At 39.1% G+C, this 22,459-nt stretch overlaps 1 protein-coding gene across 1 annotated transcript; it reads left to right on the top strand.

The window, feature by feature from the left end:
* Nucleotides 1-4,777: 4,777 nt before the first annotated feature.
* LOC306770929 (sodium/hydrogen exchanger 9-like) lies at nucleotides 4,778-20,215 on the top strand (the record flags this gene model as incomplete). The annotated part of the gene is made up of 5 exons (XM_079259949.1): nucleotides 4,778-4,843; nucleotides 8,222-8,341; nucleotides 12,767-12,880; nucleotides 18,436-18,576; nucleotides 20,093-20,215. The coding sequence occupies 5 exons, from the start codon at nucleotides 4,778-4,780 to the stop codon at nucleotides 20,213-20,215; spliced, it is 564 nt and encodes a 187-aa protein (XP_079116075.1).
* Between the last annotated feature and the right edge of the window lie 2,244 nt (nucleotides 20,216-22,459).

Below are 22,459 nucleotides of genomic sequence, written 5' to 3' on the forward strand. Positions count from 1 at the left end.
AGTTATTCATTGGAATTTAATCCTTACAAATTATTTTCAGTCTGTAATAGCAATAATCTTTTTTTTTTTTACTTGTGTCAATGTGTTAGCAAAATGATTTTCCAAGGTAAACGGAGGCTGAAACTAATAAAAGTAATTTGTTATACAGCTCCAAGCTAATGAATGTGGCTAATCGTGGCTAATTGTCCCCAAACAAATGCATGTCATTAAAAACTGACATCACCTTAAACTTTCTTGTCTTCTTTTTTTTTAATTGGAGACTTCAGATTTCTTTCTTTCTTTCTTAACCGTTTGGTCCAGTTAAGGGTCACGGGGAAGCTGGAGCCTATCCCAGCAACCATCGGGCAAGAAGTCACCAGGCCATCACACGGTGGCCCCCCTCTCATGACTCAGCATCTGGCTCTCTCCAGCAAGTAAAAGTTTCGTCTTGATGCAAATCTTATTTCTTGTTCACTTCCTTTCTCTTTCTTTTTCTGTCTTCCTGTAATGATGTTTTCTTGTGTTTCTTTGCTGAATCAGCCACAGAATGCATTCAAAACAGCCAGTGTGTTTAAATCCACTCAATTGAGAGTATTTTATGGTTTTTAACTTTTTAAAATACTTTTAAATACTTGGATCATTTTACTTTTTTGATTGTTATTGTTTTTCAATTTTGAAAACTGTCTTTTGGAGTGAAGAATTTGGTTGTGGAATGTATTTTTGATAACTCTTCAATAACTGACTGTACTCTTCAGTACAAAACACGTTTGTGGTATTCTGCCAGTATCTGAACCATATGCAAAAACTTTAGCTTTAAATATTCATAAATAGACCCTTTTGAGGACCCCTCCTCCTTCCCAACCCCAATCTCCAGATCTCATTTGTCAAGTTCTCCATACTTATCCTGAGATCTTGAAAAACAAATCTTGTGTTCTCGTGATAACAGGTTAATTTATTTTGTGCTAAAACAAAACAGGGTCACTTCTGTAGAAAATGAGATAAATCAAGCAATTACCTCAAGAATCTGAGCATTGATATCTCAGGATGGTAAACTAATTCACCCGTGAGGTCATTTAAGAAAAAAAATAAAAAGCAGTAGGTTTTACTTTGTCTGGATGTCTGTGCTGAATATGAAGTTTAAATGATTTACAGCAAGCATGCAATGAGGTTGTCATGTAGATAAAACTCATAACAAAATATTTTTATCTATATTTTAGTTTATCAAAGATGTCAATAAAGACATATCTTCAATTTACCAAAGACCAACTGAAAAAAAAGGATGAGCCTGAAAAAGTCTTTTCTGTGTCCTGTGCAGACAAAGATAGACTGTATTTTTTAATGAAATGTGCTTTTTTTTTTATTATTTTTTTTTTTTATCTTGGGCTGAGCAATTATTTGCTTGGTTTGGTTACTTTGATGTTTGAACATGTCAGAGGCCTTACCCCCTGCTGCAGGCGCAGTGCACTGACATTTCTGTCAGCCTTCGTGATTCCACCATATTGCAGCGTCCCCTGGTCTCTGCTGTTTGCAGTAGCAGAGGTGGTGCATGTTTTTGGCCAGTCGTGCTGCTTCATTAACAGAAATGTTTTCTTTTTTCTTTTTTTTTTAATATCGTTAATTGTTCCTTACAGTTTTTAGTAGCAGTAATTCTACATTGCTTTTGTTTTTCATTTCCAGCTATTATCAGACCTGTGTGTGGATTTGGATCAATACACCCTCCTGTTTGGTAAATGCGCCATTAATGTTACCGTGGCCATCGTTTTGACACATGCAGTGAGGATCTAGTTTTAGAATGAGATAAATTTCATGCTTTAATTGTGTGGGTGCTCAGACTTCTCCAGCAGGCATTATGTGGGTGGATGTGTGGGGAAGGCGAGCTGAACAGAAGCAGCCAGCTATAAGAAAAAGGTGCGATTGGCAAAACAGCGTTGAGTGCCTTGGACACTATGCAGTGGACTGCATATATGAGTTGCCTGTAGCACTGTCAGCATCTCATTAAAGTACTCACTGGAGAGACTCACTGCCACAATAGAGACACTCCCAGTATACCAAACCTGGCTAACAAACAGTAGCTACTGTCAAATTCAGAAACGTACAACAGAAACGTCTTGGAAGCATGAAGAAACCATCACAAAGTCATTCTTTACCCATGCTTCACAATAGTTTCATTCTATTCCTATAACTCAACAAGCATTTTACTGAAGTCTGTGTACACACATTCCACTCATTGTCTGCTTTATTTACACAAAGCAAGCTAACAAAGCCAGTCATATAGAGATGTAAACAGATGGCGAGTTGGATACAGAGAAAGAACAGAACTTGCATGTCTTCACATCCATGGCCAGCTAGGGAGATGCATACAGGACAGTGCAGCAGAAATATATCCCCATTTTGTTATTGCATTCATATTCTCTGTCATGTCCACGTGTGCATCATCATACCATTTTACGCTTTTTTCTGATTGCACACAAACTGACAGTTGTGGGACTTGAAATTGAAATTGGCATCAGGATTCCTGCTGATGTCACTGTGCATACTGAAGTGAAGGGGATGGGGCCCACACATGAACCCAGACAAACAGATAGTGCCACATTTGTTCATGAAGTGGCGTGACTGGCCTTCATGCCATCTCCTGTCACTTGACTGCGTCGCCAGCCTGCTGGTCGCCCGGGCCCCACACACAAAGCCGGCCCTTATTAGTGAGCCATGCTGGGTCCTGGCACTGGAATTTTAACAAGCTCCCAGAGCAGCTCAACCTTACGCTCATGTTCCCTCTGACAGGCAGAAAACTTCCTGCTCCAGCAGTCATGACCCAGCCACCACTCCTGCGTTAACGCCTTGGGATTTTCACTGGTAGCTAACCTGAGCACACAGCCACCAGAAAGTCACACTGACCAAATGATTTGTGGCTAAATTAGGTGTGCTAACAGAAGTGGAGTCTTTATTTCCACAGAGGGAGGTGCAGATTAACCTTCAACTTGTTAGAGAGGGTGGTGACAGTTAGATCTCACCCTTCCTCCTCTGATATGGAATATTTAGACATGTTGTGGAGTGACAGTATATATAGTATTATAGTAAGAACTGTGGATATACACGATGGATACATTTTATTTAGTTATAGAGATCTTGTCAAACAATTTGCATGTTATCAGAAGTGTAAAATATCATCTTATGAGCTATAGTCTGGCAGTCGCTGTGTTTGGTTGCATTTCATTAAATGAAGCCAACAAAAACTCCACGCGGTATTTCACTTTCCTAACTCAGTGGTTTGATATTCATTTAAAGTTGTCAAAGTCTAATGGGAGCACATGAGATGCTCTCTGCTTGAAAAGAAATAGTTTCACTCCATAAAAGCAGCCACTTTCATCACCGTCTAATAACTATAATATATTATGTTTAGTTTGTCCAGAAAGGATTTTCCTTCTTAGGAAAGCTCATGTTCTGAGGAATGATTCTTGTAAGTTTCAGTGAGGGTGTAAAAGGAAGGAGAGACTGGACGTAGCTGGAGGAAGAAAGCAGAGAATCCAAATACTGAACTAACAAGCACTAGCTGGAGATAATACTAACACAGTTTCAATTATATACTTTGCAGGAGCAAGAAGGTGGGTGGAAAATAAAACTCCCATGTGGCAATCAGTCAAACAACAAGGACGTAAACTGGGGGAAGTGATATAAATCTGACATAGAGGAATTTAAGAAGAACATGTTGCGAAGGAGAGAACAACAATAGTAACCTTTACTTATAACCAGGTAAGTCCATGTAGAACCTGTTCTCATTTACAGCCACAACTTGGCTAAGATGCTGACTTAGTGCAGATGTGATGACAGGAAAGAGACACCTGGGGGCTATTCCATTAGAAGGCTATATGTAATCTCATACTTTGTTAACACTCTGGGGACGCCGGCATCGTCGGTGATGCCAGGGACCATGTTGTTTAATCGAGCATAGCTTTCGAACTATAGAAGATTGAAACTTACATTTTTTCCCTCTTAATCGGGAGACTCCGGGCTTTCAGACAGTCGTTCCGGTATCACTGTAGCCCATTCATAGGTGATACAGTGTTGTGTCAAAATAGGTGTTCCAATCAGAGCCTTTGTCTTTGGCGCATGACACGTGTTTGTCCAATCAGAGCCAATGATGCCTCAGGAAACGCCTCCAAACAGTGTCGAACAACACGACGGCGTCGTAACAGATGTATAACTTGGTAACAGATACAGTACGTGCAGCTGACAGTGATTTCGGAAAACTGCAGCACTTCAGTCCCCTTCAGTACCTTTAGTCATGCTTCAAAATGATAATACTTTATAATTATAATAAGCAAAGGAGCCTCATTTACATAGCAGTTTATGATATTTCAATTCAAAATAATAATAATTTTTAAAAAAAGGACATTATAGGTATAGGACATTATGGGGCATTGAAAGGTGGTGTTTATTAGCATTTAAACTAAAAAAAAAAAAAAAAAAAGTCAGGTGAGGTTTGTTTCTCTAAAATACCCTTGGTCCCCAGATGGTTAAAGGCAGCTTAGGACATGTTTTCCAAGAGCATGTAGTACTACATTGCTTATCAATCAATTATTTAACACATGTTGACAGACAGGATTGAAAAAAAAATCATCTAATCATTTAACCAGTGTGTTATCACCAAATTCGGATATTAATATAGTGCAACAGCAAATGTTTTTCTTTATGCATCAAAAAACAAAACATTAATTCCACAGATTAATCTTTGCACCTACTTCATTGTAACAGCCCTGATTAAACCCCCCCCCCCCAGTTTTGGAAAGGCTGGATTACCATGCCACTAAGTGACTTCTGTGCTGATCAGACTCTTCTCCAACCAGTTAGCACTGTTTCTAAACAAGTGAGTAGAGAAAGAGAGAGAGAGAAAAAGAGAGAGCGAGATGGAATGAAAGAGAGAGGTTGATGAGAAGAGCAACTTGAGGAAAAGATGGCAGGTAACATGTTTAGTTTTTTTTTTTGTTATCAGACACTTCCTGGGAATAAATAAGCAATAGTAATAAAAGACTCGATGAACTCTGAACATAAACTAGTTACGGTTTTGGCTACCCGGAGGGAGGGGGTTGCAGACTCCTGGAAGCTCTGGGAAAATCAGATTAACTGCACATTCAAATCTTGATCAGTACAACAGACTGAAAGAAAATATTGCTACCCACATTAAACCTTCCGCGACCCACTTTTGGACCCCATCTTTAGGAATAAATGGCATATTATGTCAAAATATGTTGCATAAGCCTTCAGGAAAAAGCATCACACAGTTCTGTGCTTTGGGAGTGGAGCTTCAGTGGAGAGTCTGCAGAGAGAGGTTTGAAGTTTGTGTTTTTAAAACGTAGCTTGCCTGAACCGTTTTCCAGGATCTCCCACTCTGCTTTTAACATTGAGTTGATGGAAAACTGGAATTTTTTTCCAGAATGAGAGATAGTCAAACCCTAAGGCTGTCACCATGCTTTCCTGAACTAGTAGAAAGTTTCTATTTGCCCCCCTCCCCCACCTGAAACACGTTACTAGACAAGGGTTGTTCATATTAATGCAATTTTATAGATTTATAGATCAGTTATTACACAATACCTTTACACACTGAATATATCGGCATTGCTCACATTGTTCACCATCATGCAAATGTTCCGACAACACACACCATGGACAACGGCCAACACCACAGCAAGTTTTGTGAATTGCCCTTCATGTAATGCAGTTATTTAGTTTCTTCTTCCCTTTTTTATGAAGGACTATAATTCAAAATATATTGAATCTCAGCTTCAATAATGAATGTCTTCACTCCAAGGCAGGAAGCTGAGGCCCAAACAAGAACATCCTCTCCCATCTTTATTAGCTCATTTACATGTAATAGCTGCAGTAGTTCAAAATTTGGTTCCTTTCAGAGATGTAATAAATAAAATTTGAAAAGGGATTTAGGAAGTACAACTTGTTTTAATGTAGCTGCGTTTCTCTACAGGTAGATGCCATGGCCCTGAGACCAACCCAATAAACTAACAAATAACATATAAAATATATAACAATAAACAACCCAAACACAGCCATGTCCTCAGAGCGTGACAGCATAAATTTATGCTCACTGCTCCATAGTTGTTCACATCAAGTAGCTAGATGTTTGTAGTTTTGATGACTATTGATTCAACACTACAAACAATTTAGGTTTCAGTATTTGCAAACTTTGTTGTAATTTTGCTAGATTTTTCATTAATTTCTATTTATTTTCTTTTTTAAAAAAAAAAATAATATAATTTCTTCTCTACTGCTGTTACCACTTATAACCAGGATGGTGCAGGACACATCTTCGACCCTCCTACCCTCCTCCACTTTGTTGGACGTTTTAAAATCAGTTTTTACTTTTCAGCTTGCCCATTAGCTCCTTCTGCTCAGGGTTTGTATTCACAGTAAAAAGAGCCCTCATATCCTTTCATCCACCCTTCATCTTTCCACCCCAGACATGATTATCACCTTCGCATCCCCTGCGGTATATCCATTTCCTCAGCTTGGTAATTGCTTCTCTAACAAACACTTACTGTACCTCTTCTATCTACAAAGAAAATCTGGCTGAGTCTTAAGTGCTCCTGCGACACTGATAGTTGCACAGATGTCGTCAATCACAGGAGAAATTCACGAGGAGAGGTCGACTCATAGTGTTGTCCAGAATTTCCCCTTTTTATCTTCTTGTAATTAGACTTTAGGATAAAAAATGCAGATCTGTCATACTTGGTTTGGAGCAGTGCTTAGCTCATATTTATAGTGGCTAATCTCTTTGTGCGTGCAACCCCATAGTGAGCATTTATTAGATTTTATTGATGCCAGTCTCATCAGCAGTGTTTGTCTGTGCTTTGTTTTAGACAGTTCTTTTTTTTTTTATGGCTTCCTCGTGGTGAAAATCAGGCCAAGAACAGTGTTTTTTGATTCGCCAGAAGATATCATGATTCATCACCGTGACTAAGCTTTTCCACCTCAGAGCTGTAGGGTGCTGATGACAGTATCATGGGTTTAAATTTTTAGGATGTCATATGTGCCACACAAATGAAGTTAATCCTAGTAGGATAGGAGAAACATTTTAGAGCTTAGCATTTAGCAAGGCGTTATTAGCTGCATGGTAACATATTTAAACATCTGAATTTATATAGTGGTATTGTTTGCTGATGTTAATCTTTCCTTTTATGTCTTCTCTGATCAAAATTAGTATGGCTGAACTCCAGGCTGCAACTGCTCTGTTCTCCCGGGTGTGTATTTTTCCCTGTCACACATGCAGAGCTATGACTGTGGGTGTGCTCAGTGTTTTCCCTGCAGCACCGAGAGTCTGGTGCAAGAGACTCTCATGCATCAGAGCAGGGGAGAGACTAGTAAAGCAAAGATTAGTTACTGAGCTAGTAACATCTTGTTGGCGAGCTTTTACTGAATTTATAGTGTCATGTTCATGTATGGAAGCAGAGTCCTCTCATGTGTAGCCTGTGTTGCAGATGGAGAGAGAGGCAGGGTTGCAGACAAGGGACAGATTAGTCCAATTTGCATCATTATAGATCTTCAAATACTAAATTATAGGGACAGAGTGGAGTTGCATATGTGCTATTTGAAGACAAAGAAATAGTTTTTATTGAAAAACAGAATAGTTTCTCAGGGTTTAGAATTGTCATGTCGTGGCTGAATCTGTAAATTGGAGACAAAAACTTTGCTTTTATGTCTTCAAGTGACACTTCCATTGCATCAGGCTTGCAGAGTAAAAAAGAAAAAACAGAAAAACTATAGAAATTGTGCTTCAGGTTTGAGGTCTAATGGTGACATAAGTGTCTAGTCTGAACGGGTTAAAGAGGGTTTTGGAATGCATAATGTAAACAAATGAAGGACCTTAATTAGCACTTCCGTTTGCTCATCTTTCACAAATACAACATTTCTACCACGAAAACCTGAAAAGTGTTGCATGGAACACTGTAAAACTAAAGTGATGACTTGTAAGGGAGCAATGCCAGTAGGGATGTGGAGAACTCATCAAAAAAAAAAATCTCATTAAGATCCAATGGTTGCTCCATATTTCAATTCCTCGGGCTTATTGAGCACCTTCTGCATTGCCTCTCCTTTTTTTTTCTTCCAGCTTTAGTACTGCGGTATTTCTCAGTCTCCTGACTGGAATGTGCATGTACAAATTTATGTTGCAGATGCAATATCGGCCTTAGCCTAATGAGGTGTCATAAAACTGCATGATTATCCTCTTGCACAGCTTAAAATCGCTTTCCGCCCCACCAAACTCACCCGACCGCACGAGAATCCCCTGCTGGAAACATCAATCTTCCTCTTGCTCTCCAGGAGCTGCCCTCAGCCGAAGCCAGCGGACTTTCAGGTGAACACTGTGTGACTTATGTTATTTGTGTGTCTCCTGACCTGTCGGTACTCTGGGTGGCTGGGAGGTCAGACCGAATACAAATCCTGTTAGTGGAACGCTGCCACCCCCCCCAAGACATTACTTCCCAACTGCATGCACTGACATGCACGCTGCCCGTCAATATCAATGACAGAAGTAGTTGTTTAACTGGCAAGCTCTGCTGCTTCAGGGCATTTCATTTGATGACTTGCAATCTTCAGCCTGTTTCAGCATGTTGTTTAAAGTTTCTTCCATGCATGCACACACAGTTCACGTACAGATAGCTTTTATATTCATTTATGCACAAAACGGTATAAAATCCTTCTTTTTTTTTTCTTTTTTTTTTTAAATTGTAAGTCCTTACAAATTCAGATGTGATCCACCTGTTTGCAGAAAGCAGCAATTACCAAGCAGTTTCCTGGAAAGAGAATGAAGAGAAGATGTGCTCAGGTTACTGTTTTTAATGCTCCCAGCTGCTGGCTCATGACTATAAGGCTGTAGGCCTTCAGCTTTAAACCCGTGTCCAGTTTCATATTGAGGATCTTTAGTTTCCTGCTGATGCAACTCTGTTGTTTTCCTTAACATTCACCTCCTCATACGTCACTTCTGCTGCATCGTCACGGGATATTAGGAGGAGCAATGAGGAAAGTCATGTAGTGGCAGTAGTGGCACTCTTTATTGTAAAATATGAGCCAGTTTTGAATCAGAAATGCTAATTTTTAAACTTGTTACAATAGAAAGGCTTCTATGTGTGTTTAAAATGAAAGGTGCACTTTAAAGGTGAATGCTTTTCTTTGTATCTGTTGATGTTTATTCAGCATTACAAGAAGGTTTCCATCCTTATATTTAAAAGTTGAGTTTGGAAAACAGTATTTCTTGCCTTTCTGTGTGACATAGTGTTGACCAGTGTGATGAAGGCTTTAAAACGAATGTTTTATTTTAAGGAAATATTACTGCTGTTCCTCCTGCCGTGGTTACAGAGAGGAATTCAACTCATTCAGTTGCGGAGCACTCCCTTGTTTGGCGGTGAACCCAGCAGCCTGTAGAGGAAGAGATGTTGTTAATGAAATGGCCTGACCTTTGTATGCTGAACACTGATGCTTTTACACCATCCTGAACGTTGCAGCGTGGGAGTCACAATGCAGCAAAACCTGCAGCCGGGCACCAAGTTGCAGCTATCTTCAGTTATGATTGCACATTCAAATTTTAGGTTTTGATATGAAAATTGCAGTATGGTTCATGCTGATGTTTTTGATACAGTTAACCACTGTAAAGATGTTTGTTTTTTTTATTCCCTCTCGATGCTCCATATGAGGTGACCAGCACCTCTTACAGAGAGCTCCAGTGAAGACTGGAAGTTCTCTCTGTTGTCATTTAGTAATGCAGACTCTTTCTGTTAATTGCTTTAGTTTAGTAAGGTTGTGCCTAATGACCCTGAACTTTGGAGGAAGCTCTGCTATCATTAATCTTTTGCCCCTCACAACTCCTCATTATAAGATGCAGCCAATCTGTTGCCAAGTTGGGAGAGGCTTTGTGTGGAAGACGGATGATGCGTTGCTGTTGTCAGTGTTTTGTAAACCAAGGTGGATGTTAAACCAAATGGAACCATAATGAGATCTGTCATGTCTTTACCGAACAATGATCGAAAGGATATTTGAACAGGGATTCCTGGAGCGAGCATCGTAATGGGACGTGGATGCTGAAGATAAAGTATCGCACTGTTTTGTTTAGCAGCAGGTTCTTCTGTTATGTGGTTCCGCTTTTCTCTGCTGCAATGTTTATGAGGTCTTGGCCCTCAAACTGTTGCTACTCATTATAGTAATTTCACATTTTTTATGCCATTTAAAGTCATTCTGTCTCAAAGAAAATGGAGCAAAAAATGCAAAACTGAATCCCTGTAACCAAGCAAGCATATCCTGAGAGGCAGCAACCCACCTTTCATGCTACGTGCTTCAGCTGTCTGATCCAGCCAGCCTCCTCTGCATCAGCAGGGGCTCTAATCACTCTCCCCTCCCTGTTTCCTATTTCTGAAGAGCAACTGTTGGTTTTTTTTTTTTTTTTTTTTGTATCTTTTCCCCTTTGTACTTTGCTTGTTTTCCTCCTTTGTTAATTTCTGCTCCTCAGCATCTGGCATTTTACTGCGATTGCGTCATTCTGCGGGATTTCTCTTTCCTCTGTCTTCATTTCTCTGGTGTCAGATTGAAAGTGAAAGGTTTGGTCAGGAATACACAAATACTTTAGCTGGGTTAGGCTGTATATTTTGATGTGCTCGATTTCTTAAGACATATTGCATTTAACAAGGACAAAAGATATGTAAAAAGGTTTGGGATTGGTTCTGAAAGCCGTACAGGGAGATTTAATTCAGTTATTGAACCTTGACATATTTCCCACGTGAAATATTTAGCTTAGTTCATATTGAAGGTTATTTGTTCTTGATGTATTGTGTTTTGGGTTAGAAATGCTGGGTTGAACTCGGCAGTCAGAATCTTCTCATAAAAAATTATGTTTCTATGGAAGCATCCCCTGCAACATATTCTGGTCTGCAAATATGCACATTTTAACACACATATTATACAAACATACATATATACTGTATATAATTCATCCATTTTCCTAACTGCTTACTCCAAGTCAAGGTGAGATGAAGGGTTGCCAGTCCATCATAGTGAATATATGTGTGTTTGCTTTTTGTGTGCATGCAACCTCTCATTAATTGCCATTAGTGTTCTGGTTGTCCAGTGGATGTCCATGTGGGACACCAGTTTCCAACAATTTGCTTGAAAAAGGTTAAGCACAGATGGAGGCCAGCTTGCCGTCGTACTGTGCCGGCAAGCTTTACACAGCAGCAAATAAATCACAAGTATACGCTAAACTCATCTGTGCATTTATTATTCATAATCGGCGCCACAGCACAGCTCACTGTTTATCAGCGAAAGGCCTTCTAAAAGGCAGCTCAGCTGAGGCCCTTGCTTATAAAGTGAATGTGCTATGTAATAGTCTGTGTGTTTGTATGTGTCTGTGTTTGTGAATGTGTTTGTGTGTGTGTGTGTGTGTGTGTGTGTGTGTGTGTGTGTGTGTGTGTGTGTGTGTGTGTGTGTGTACTGCACAGTGTGTTTACTTGAAAGAATGCCTTAATCTATTTTCTTATGATTTATACATGCAGCTCAAAGAGAAAGGTGACTTAGCGTACAAAGACAGTAGTTGAATAGCTAGACAGACAAATATGTACTTTCTGTAGCATCTGTTCTCCTTGTGATATAAAATTCAGAAGGGAAAAGGTGTCTCTTTTTTCAATTAGATAGTTTTTTATTGAGGCTTTTAGCCAAAGCTGGTTTCATTCATTTGAAACAGGAATCTATAAATTATAAATAACATGAGAATATCTGGTGTAAATTATTCCAGCGACATCATAAGGACCCTAATCAATATTTATTAAAGTCTCTTTCTAATACGCCTCATGAAAGTCTCTCACATTTTATTTGCACCTATAATAAATTAGTTCCAGTATGTTTGATGTGCGCTGTATCATTGTGAGTCTGTGGGAATGGGACAGCAGAGTCCTCTATCAAGACTCAAAGTGTGTTTAGGAAAAGGTGTCGGCTTTCTTGTTTTCAGAAAACTACTAATCTACTCCTCACATGTTTTGACAACCAACTTTTTCAAAGTAAAAGTTACTTTACAAGGAAAAGATGACAGAAACAATTCTGCTGTTAATGCAATCACATGATGCCCTCAAGCTGTAGATGTCAGCGGCTGCTACCTTCAAATGGAACAACAGCAACACCGGATTTGTCGTGTTTGTACACATCTAAGCCTATTTATCCATTCCAGTGAGGGATCAGAGTCTTTCACTGCCACCTTTCTTGTCAGACACACACATGCACCCACACACAGAGCATCAGAGCAGAGGTGCTGACTGGAGTCACACATTTAATGACTTCTGTCTTTGCAAAATTGTGACTCAACTTAGACTTAACAGCTAATAATATTAGAAAAACTTCATCTACATTTGAAGTCATTGGTGGCCAAAATCCTGCCCCAGCGCTGTTATAAAGCTTATGGGTCAGCCAGAAGTTGGTGCTCCTTTGAAACCACTTGTACGAAGATGCTGGTGCACCAGTGTGACATCATGTTTCGCACGTTGCACTTTTAAACACCAATCTCTGCTTTAAAATTGAATGATTCACATCGCGGGGACTTGTTTGTCCTCAGAAATGGAGTCAGATCCCCACAAAGTGAAGTCTGTGTGTAAACAGATTTATCTCCTTACAGCAAATACAGACAGACCCAAGTTCACACACACACACACCATGCACCCCCCTCTCTCCCCCTCACCACCCCACCCCCCCCATCTCTGATGACCTTCTCCTTCATGATCCTCTCAATCCCTTTTATAATTTGCAGCTCTTTGAAGTCTTTGACTCTCTGGGGGAGATTTTCATCTTCAGCAACATGGGATACGTATTGTTGACGTTTCCACCCCACGTCTTCAAAGCTCTCTTCATTTCTGGGGCATTTGTATCCTTTTCTGCTGCATGATGGAGCATTTTCAACCTCCTGCTGTTCAGCCTCTGGATCCAAGTCAGAACCAATTCTGTTTCATTCTGCTCATTCCTCTATACCTTTAGCCATAATCCTTATCTGCACAGTCACCTGCCATATATTATGTAACACTTGTCCTTCTGTCTTTCTTCTTCTGCTGCTGCATTGTCAGGTCCTGCATCCTTGGAAGAATTAATTATAACACTTAAACTGTATGGATTCGAGCTTGCAGACAATGCAGATGGCTTTCAGCTATCCTCCTGCGCTCCTCATCACTGTAGATTCACTTCTTGCCATGCATCCTCACTGCAGAATTCCCATGATCACAAATTGAAATGGGTTGTTTATAATTATTACAGCTTCTTGTTTTCTGTTCTTTGGAAATCCTCAGTGGAATAATATAGTTTGCTCTCTGAAGTAAGCTTACAGTACTTCCATTTGTACTGGATTAAGGCCAGTAGCTCTGCAGCAGTCGAAGATGATATCTTATTAGTGCAAGAAACTCCAGTGAACTAGGTTTATGCTGTTTGTTATTGTATTCCTGTCTTATTAAAGGCTAAATTGACTCCAAATTGCGTGAGAGCTCTGTGACAAAATTTCCTTTTCTCTGCCAATTATATAATGCCGTTTGCTTTTCATGAAAAAATGTGGAAATTAATCTATAAAGATTTTTGGAGATGAAATTCTGATGTGGTTGCAGTCGACCAGCAGTTAGTCATTACACCAGCTTCAGCCCTTCATATTTAAGTCTTTTTCAGAGACTTCAAGTGAGTTTATAACATAATAAGATTTCAGAGAGAGGCACTTTGTAAACATGTCAGATTTTTCTATATGTCTATATTTTCTATTATTCTTGTTTTATTCCTTTAAAAAAAAAAAAAAAAAGGAATATAACATTCATTCATTCACTCACTCAGTCATATGTGCTTTTTCTATATTTCTTTGATCCAAATCAGGGTTAGAGGGAAGCTGGATCCCAGCAGTTAGCAGGTGTGAGGCAGCATCCACTCTGGAAACGTCAGCAATCCATTGCAGGGCTGAGATAAACCATAACATAGCATTTATTGACTGATTTATATGGTCTAGCTAACCATTTTCCTGGTTATGTGGGGGGGGGGGGGGGGGGTTATGTGTGACCGCATGTGAGAGACAATGAGTGAGAAATGAGTTTCCTTTTTTCCTATTGTTTACTTTTTAGCATAAATTATATCATATTTTATATATATATATATATATATATATATATATATATATATATATATATATATATATATATATATATATATATATATATATATATATATATATATATATATATATATATATATATATATATATACCTTGGGTCAGGTATGATTACAGCCCAGAACAACTTTAGTGACCTTTTTCATCCAACTCCTCCATGTTCATAATCGATATTAAGTGTTCTCCTGACGATCAGGAGATTCCTTTGTAATCTCAAAGACTTTTACACTCTTTGCTCTGACACAATCCATGATGGATTTCCACACACACTGACATTTTCTTTTTTTTCATCCAGGCAGGTGTTATCTTTTAGCTCTTCTGTTTGACGTTTTTTATTACCTCCCCCAAGGAGGTTTTGTTTTACCTGGCTTTTATCTGTTTGTCTGTTTGTCTGTTTATCTGTTTGTGTTCAAGATAAGTCAAACTGATATGGACGGATTTTCATGAAATTTTCTGGAGTTGTTGGAAATGTGAAAAAAGAAGAACTGATTTAATTTTTTGTGGTGATCCGGATCCCCATTTCGATCCAGGAACTTTTTAAAGGCCTTGGCAGAGGTTTGTGGTCTCCGAGTGCTTTTGTAGTTTATTAACTTTTCAGGTTTGTGTGACAAACAGAAGATGTTTTGGATTATATTTACATGTAATTGTAGAAAGTGATCAGAGGGAATGTTTCTTAATGACTCACATTAACATCAAATTGTCACAAAAGCACAAAAGATGTCTCATACTGCTGCTGTAGCTGCCAGATTTCCTTCATAATAGAAACAAAGGAATAATAAAGGACTTCTGGCTATCCATTGTACAACTGTCCTTTCCTAAGAGCCGGCTTGACTGTAGTGTATTCCAGAGAAGAGCCCCCAGTGGCTGCACTCCAAGGAACTGTTCTTTCACAGTCCACTGCCCAGATGGCCAGCAATTATTATTACAATCCATCTTCCAGCAACGGGTCAAAGAGGCCAGAGAAAGCGTTGACTGAGCAGATTTCTTTTTCAATCCTCTCATGTTCAATGTGAGGGGCTGCCAGTGGAGAAAAAGTCTGATTCGCGCCCATTTGTTCTCAGCTGTGCTTTTTAAATAATAGCCAAAAGTCTATGAAAAAATCTGGCTACCAACTGGAAGCTGACAGAGATGTACAAACGGAAACAAATGGAGGTCAAAGTCATGTTGTAGAACCTTAAAATTGTCTATATATACAAAATAACCGTGTTATTCAACAGTGTTAATTGCTCTCTGGTTATTCGGAAGATTTTAATCACTGTAGCTTGCAGCCTTTCCTCGTGACAATGGAGATAGGCTTTATTGGAGATGAGGCTGAGATGAAAGTGCTTAATTACCTCCATTCAAATGGCTCAGAGGGCTCTGATAAAGAGAGATGACTGCTTTTGGGAGCAGGATATTGCTTTTGAAAATCCATAGGGTGCATGAGATCCAATATTGACTCCAGGATGTGGGGGAGCTCTGTTATAGTAATAGCCCTGTCAGGCTAAGGTCCCCTGCTGAAAACATTGGTGCCTATTATTATTTCTTACATCGTGTTTGGATATATTTTTATTTTATTTTCGAATAACATAAATCCCTTTACAACATGCCGCTAAGACGACGGTAATCTATCTGCATAAATGTTCTTGTACATTGGTGTGAAATATCTGCCTGACCCTTTCTCTCTTGGTTTCCCCTGGACTGAAATTTAGGTGCCACAAACAGGAACCACCAGACGACCCTTTAGTCGTGTTTGGTTTTAATGAGGTTAGAGGGTGTTATGTGTAGAAGCAGAAACTTCTAAAGGTTTAACAAAAATGTTAAGTGTGTCCAAGACAGCAGCTATGCCTTTGATATTTGTCCAGATATCCTCTTCCATACTTCTTCACTGGACACTTAGCAGTCATTGCCGTTCCATGTGGGACATCAAAGTGTGCAGAGTGCAAGGACAGCTGGCAGTGTCTGATTGGCTCCATGTCCCAGCATGGTTCCATATTGCTGTGTTCGCATCCTAAGCATACTACCTCAAACAGTCATTTTTCATGTGTTTCCACATGTGGTTATTTGCATTTAATAAATACACGGGAAAAAAAATACTTTTCAGAACTATAACACTTCACTGAACACAAAAAGAAAGTAAACTCTAAAACACACTGACACCTCAGACTGCAAAACATCCAGCACTGCAGAACAAATTGCATTTGACACAATTTGTGGAAAAGAAAAACACAAAAGCCAGACTTTCATTTTATGGCATTCCTGGCATCATTCAGGATAGATGCACATACAGACAGATGGATGGACAGACGGACAGACAGATGGACAGACGGATGGATGGAACAATGAATGTAATGTATTGATCCCAAACTGAAAAGTATGTAAGCTGATGATAAAGGCAAGATAAAAAAAAAAAACAACAACATATTAATAAGATAAAAGCAGGATGATCATTGAACATAAAAGTACCTTTAAAGTACACTGGATAAGGGATACATATGCAGGCTTGGTCATGGAGGAACCTCTGAACCACTGACCACACTGTCAGACAGACCACTGTCCTGGCAGGCAAACTATGCCAGATAGTCAGTGATCCTGGATGCAGTGCAGACATCCATCATTCTGAGCTTCTTACCTAGCTACATTGTGTTATAAAGCCCTATAGCGTCAAGAGAAAGTGATGCTCTTGATGCTGCCACCACCACTCACATGCAAATGAGCCTCGTGGAGTAGATAGAAAACCCTCTTACCACTCAAATGAGGTTGGTAGGCAAATTGCAGAGGGCCCAGCTAATCCTTCACCTGCAGTCTTACAGCTGGTAGTCTTAAGACTAGCAAACGTTATTGTCATTGAGGTCAAATCCTGTCAAGTTGTTGGTGACAAGAATGAAATAGGATGTTTTCTAAGTCAGGCTCATGTTGAATGGGTGTTCCAGGAGAGGATACAGGCAGAGATTACAAGTCCATTAGGACTTCCAGCCTTCTCTTCCTTACATTTGCAGGCTTATCAATCACACCATTAAATACTCGGCTATTGCATTGGGGTGGGGGTCATGCACACTAATGTACATATTTAGAAAAAAAAAAAGTTTGAACCACCGCTCTGGACAACTTAGAAGTAGAGGAGCAGACACTGATGACCCCACGGAGGATGTTGATGACCATTCTCCACCGCAGTAGGCAAGAAGCAGTGAGTACACAATATCATCAATCCTAAAATATCAAATAAAATAAAACAATAACAAATAGAATTAAGAAGCATTTGGATTTTTAAAACCAATTTTGTTTTACATATTCAGTCAGTTCAAGGCCAGAAAATACAGATGCATTTGTAAAGACCTTTAAATAATTGTATGTTTCATCATGGGACATCAAGAAGAAACTGGCTTTCATAGGTCTGCAGATGTTGAGGGAAGATTTTCCAAACCAGACGACTTCATCCATCTTTTTGTTAAGGTTAAGAAATTTTAACCTCATCCAGGTTTTCATCTCAGTCAGTTTAAAAAGGGTGTCAGTACATTACTGCTTAGCTTATCTGGCATGTAGGCTTAAATATCATCAGCAAAACGATGAAGTAGCAACATGAAAAAGCAATAGTGACAACATAATGGTTAAAAAGGGTTCAGAATGTAAATAAGTAGATTTACCATTTTTTACATAGTGGTATCTTAACTGTGTTCCGAGAAATCTCAGACCGTGTTTCCAAATATGGATATTATCATGTTTAATGATAATATCTGGTTATTACTTTTATTGGTTCATCCGAACCACAAATAAATTAAAGAAATCAGAAGGGCAGGTCAAAGCAATGCTTGGGTCTTAGGAGGTTAAAAAAATTGAAAACATAAAACTGCACTTGTGGTGTTTCCACTGGAACTTGACAACTGCAGCAAGCTCATCCTTTGTTTTCTCTTGGGACCTCACATTGCCAGAGATTTTTGCTTCGGTTTTGCTCCTGCTCTGCACCCCCTCCACAGTTCTTTTAGGATCATCAGTTTCTCTCCAGGCAACTGCACACGCCTGCACAGTACAATCATCTGGTTGTGAGTGTAAACAATGCTCCCCTTGCAGAACTCCACCTGAAATGCTTGTGTCCATGAGTCCCTAGTAATGATTAAAGTAGTGCAAAGAGCACAAAGTTGTAAAACTAAAGAAGGAATATTGCCACCTGAAATCTGAGCATATAGCTGTGATATAAAGCGAGAGACATGAAACACAAAAAATGAATGTTCCCATGGGACCGGCTGTAACAGGGGGCATCTTTTAAAGATATGTTAATATATTTTCCTTAATCTGCATTCAATAATTAGTTACACATCTTTATATCAAGAGCATGCAACTGTTATCCATTATCTCTTCTGCTACACATCTGCAATACAAACAGGACACCTCCCATGTTCCCGCTCTTTTTCCTGTTTGCAGCTACTGCTTACTGCTTGTTTTGGCCTGGTGTATGACTGTTGCTGCTGGAGTGATCACCATTGGATTGAAATTGTTATTGCTTAAGGAAAAGGAAAGAATTTATAAATGCTCTTTTAGATGTATGTGATTATTGTTTACTCTCTTCGTTATCTGTAGCAAATAACGAGATTTGCTAGTGAGATAACGAGTGAAGATACCAAGATGATGCTTTCCATTTGAACTGATCTGTGTGTGCGTGAAGTCAGCACAAAGACTAGCAACTACGTTAAGTCTCATTAATTTACTACTCTTGTTTCTAAAGTTTTCTATTATTTTATTTATTTATTCATTGTCCAGCATTTAAGCAAGCAGAATGATTTTCTGGATGCTGTGTTCTGCAGGGCAAATTTACTTTGCCTTGGGAAGCATTATAGATAAGATGCTCCCCTTCATTTTCTAAATTCTTATTTTATTTTTCTATTTATTTCACATAATTGTTTGTATTACAGAGTTTGTATTGCTGGACCGGACTGGAGAGGGTAGAAGAGGGACAGAAAGAGAATCAAGAAGAAGAGAAAACAGAAAAAACCTTGTAGAGAGAAAAAGAGAGAGAGAAAGACAAAGACAGTTTTCTATTATTTTTTTAAATGAGGATACCATAACTTTCCAACCATAAAATACTGAATTCTGGTATGATGATATAATATCAAAATGCTGCCCAGCAGAATCCTGATGCTGAGAAACAGCTTTACACAGATTTTTAGCAGTGGCATAGCAGGTGGGTGTCACTACTCACATGCTAGCAAACACATGAACACAGTAGCCGTTTTGAACACGGACTGTCACAGATTCCGCAAAGAAACATAGGAGGATATTACCAAAGGAAGAGAGGAAAAGAAAGAGCAAAAGGACAGAACAATCTTATCTTTAGCAAGAGTCAAGACAAGATTGTCTTTTGCTGGCTGGGGAGAGCTCACAGTGAAGAAAGAGTACAAGATGAAAGCCAAATTTGCTGTCGTTAGGGGGCGCGTTACTCTCTGGTACCATCTAATTGTAGTATGTCACATAAATTACATTATTAAGTCTTATTATTCTGAAGTTGCGGAAGAAATTGAGATTTTATGTGAAAACAGGGAGTGCTGCAGTGTGTTTCTCTTCTTGCCTGGCCCACTTTACCTCTTATGTAAGAAGCCTTCATTGTGAGAAAAACGCTTGTCTTGCTTTTTTTTTTTTTTTTTTTGTTTCCTCCTCCACTAACATCCTCACAACCAGTACCTTCCCCAATTTTGTTTCCCCCATGACAATAAAGGATATGATGTGGGAATTGTTTTGGCTTCAAGCATTGTGTCACTGCTGTACTGCAATTTAGTAGTTTGTTTTGGGGCTATTTGCTGGCCAAAAAATGGTCAGTGATGGTGACGGTCAGGTTGTAATCTATTATCCTTGGACAGAGTTATTAACTTTTCCCTGCTTCTCTCAAATAATTGGTTGCTAGATGGTTGCCTGGTGGTTTGATTGATGACATTAATCCCGCTGTTTTCTCAGGAATGCTGTATCTGCCCTCAGGTTTTTTTGGGGGTGGGGATGGGGTGGGCTGTTGCTTTTAGCCTGGCTTTAAGAGACACGTCAACAGGAGCAAGGTGTACAATCCTCACTTGCATTCTGCCGATGGCTGGCTTGGCCATCTGAGTACCACTCATCTACTGTGGCTCCATCTAGACTTCAAGTTAGTGCCAGTGTAGTAAAGATGATATGAAATCCTTTGTCTATCTTTCTCTTGTTGGAGAAATTATTATGGGTTTTGGTTTGAATTAAGTATTAGACATATATGCATTGATTTGCTGTGATCCTGCTGTGTTTTGTGTCAATGCACAAAGCTTTCTTTAAGTCATATGATCCTTGTCTGGAATGTGCAGACAAAGTCTGAGACAGGAAGAGTTTCCTGCAGGGCATCTGTTTTTGTCAGCTGCTTGGTTGACCAGTTGTCTAAAGGTTAAAGGTAATAAAGTAATATAGTGAGTGATTGATGCTTAGTGAGCTCAGTTTAGCTTCGGAGGAGAGAATGATTGTTTTCTGTGGTCTGCCCAGCAACTAGGAGGAGTTAAGCATGGTTTATAATCGGGTGTTACTTCAGCATCTGCAGAGAGAGTTCTCTCTCCAAGCTCCAGCATGTGCTTGTATTAGTTTATAATAAAATGTTCATTGTAAGAAGACAGTTGACTCTTAGATGTATTACAACTTCTCAAGACCAGAGTATTTTCCACCACACTCTGCTTCTATGATTTTTAAACTCCTGCATAAGAAAGACATAAGAAATAGAAGTTTTATGCATTTTCAGCTGTTTCACTAAGGACCTGCTCTTTACCAGTGGTGTAGTGGTCCCTCGAGAGGTGAGTAGACTCTCAATTTTTCAGCTTTCTTTTAAAAACAGAAAAAAAAGTCCAGAAAAACAGTGTTTTACAAAAAGTGAGTAAAACTATTCTATACACTGTACCCCAAAATTCCATCAGTATATTTGCACATTGTCACATAATTTCTGCTCTTTGGTTTCAGGGAGGAAGAGTTATGAGATGACTAAACCAATACTGACACACAGACTAGTGAGAGACAGGCTCATAGACATAAATACATATATCTTTGTTCTGTGTATTTTCAGGCTGAAGTTAACACAGAGGATAGCTGACTGCACCAGTGTAGCATAGGTAACCTTAGCTGAGCTGCTGGTTAATATAGGTACATGTGTAGGGACCCTGGACAACACCACTGCTCTTTATCAAAGTATTCTCTGCATGTCTGAGTTCTGCCTTTCCCTCCATCCTGAGGGGAAGGCCCTGCAGGCTGTGTGTCTGTGAGCTCCAGCTCTGCACTCCATTAGTGACTTGCACAGCTGGCGCACAGGGCAGAGCAGCCCTACAGGTCCCTGAAAGCATGTGTCAGGCCCGGTCACACTGAAATCTGCTTGCTATACTGCAAGTATAAATGAGTGCATGCAAAACAAAACAAAACAAAACAAAAACAAATATGTTTGTCCATATAATGAGAACACACATAGTGACTGCTAATTTCTCTTTTAAAGTCTGAGCGGAGTCTGTAATTCAAGGCCAGTGGGCGATAATGATCAAGGAGTGTAGAAGAGGCAAGAAGCATGCAAGGCAGTAATTAGTTACTTATATTATTAAAGTGAAATCTGAGGCCTAGATCAGTCTGGGATAATTGACTCCGACAGTCTTTGGAGGCAGTGTGTGTGGTGTCTGTCAGGAAAGCATGGTGCAACTATTGTATTTTAAACATTTATTTAGTCTTTTATCATGCAAAAAATTAATATGACTTACATAAGAGTAATTGGGTAAAACAAGACAATGCAATGAAAGAAGTTAAAGTAAGAAAAGTAAATATGGCAAGTGATAATACATTTTTTAAAAGTTGGATCAAGTTGTTTTCGTATGATATGAAAGATATACTTTTACCCTTTAAGGCCTGACCCATTAAAAATTACTAAGGAAAGTCCTTTTTTTATTATCATTATTTTAGATCTTTATTTGGGCCTTTTACAGAATTTTTACAAAAATACTAACACATTTTGGAGGGGCATATTTATTCTTTATTACAGTGTAATGTGTTCAGATTAGTATCGTGTAATCTGACTTCTGGTATCTGGGACAGAATACAAATTCAGATTGTTTTCAGCAGGATTTTGAGCAAAGTTTCTCCTCAAAAATGATACTAGATGTCTCAGAAACTGTATGCAACAAACATATCATGCTGGGATCTAAAGGTTCAATTATTGATCAGGTTTAAATATGGGTAAGAGCATTGTCTTCCCTCATGCTGGTTTGCCCGTAAACACTCACCAGTTTTGCGCATCACTGGTGTCTCATCTGTGTGATTTTCATACATACAAAAAAATAACGAGTCTCAGACATATGCATACAA

This window comes from Telmatherina bonti (genome assembly GCF_933228915.1).
Source record: "Telmatherina bonti genome assembly, chromosome: 20".
In the NCBI taxonomy this organism is placed as follows: Eukaryota; Metazoa; Chordata; class Actinopteri; order Atheriniformes; family Telmatherinidae; genus Telmatherina; species Telmatherina bonti.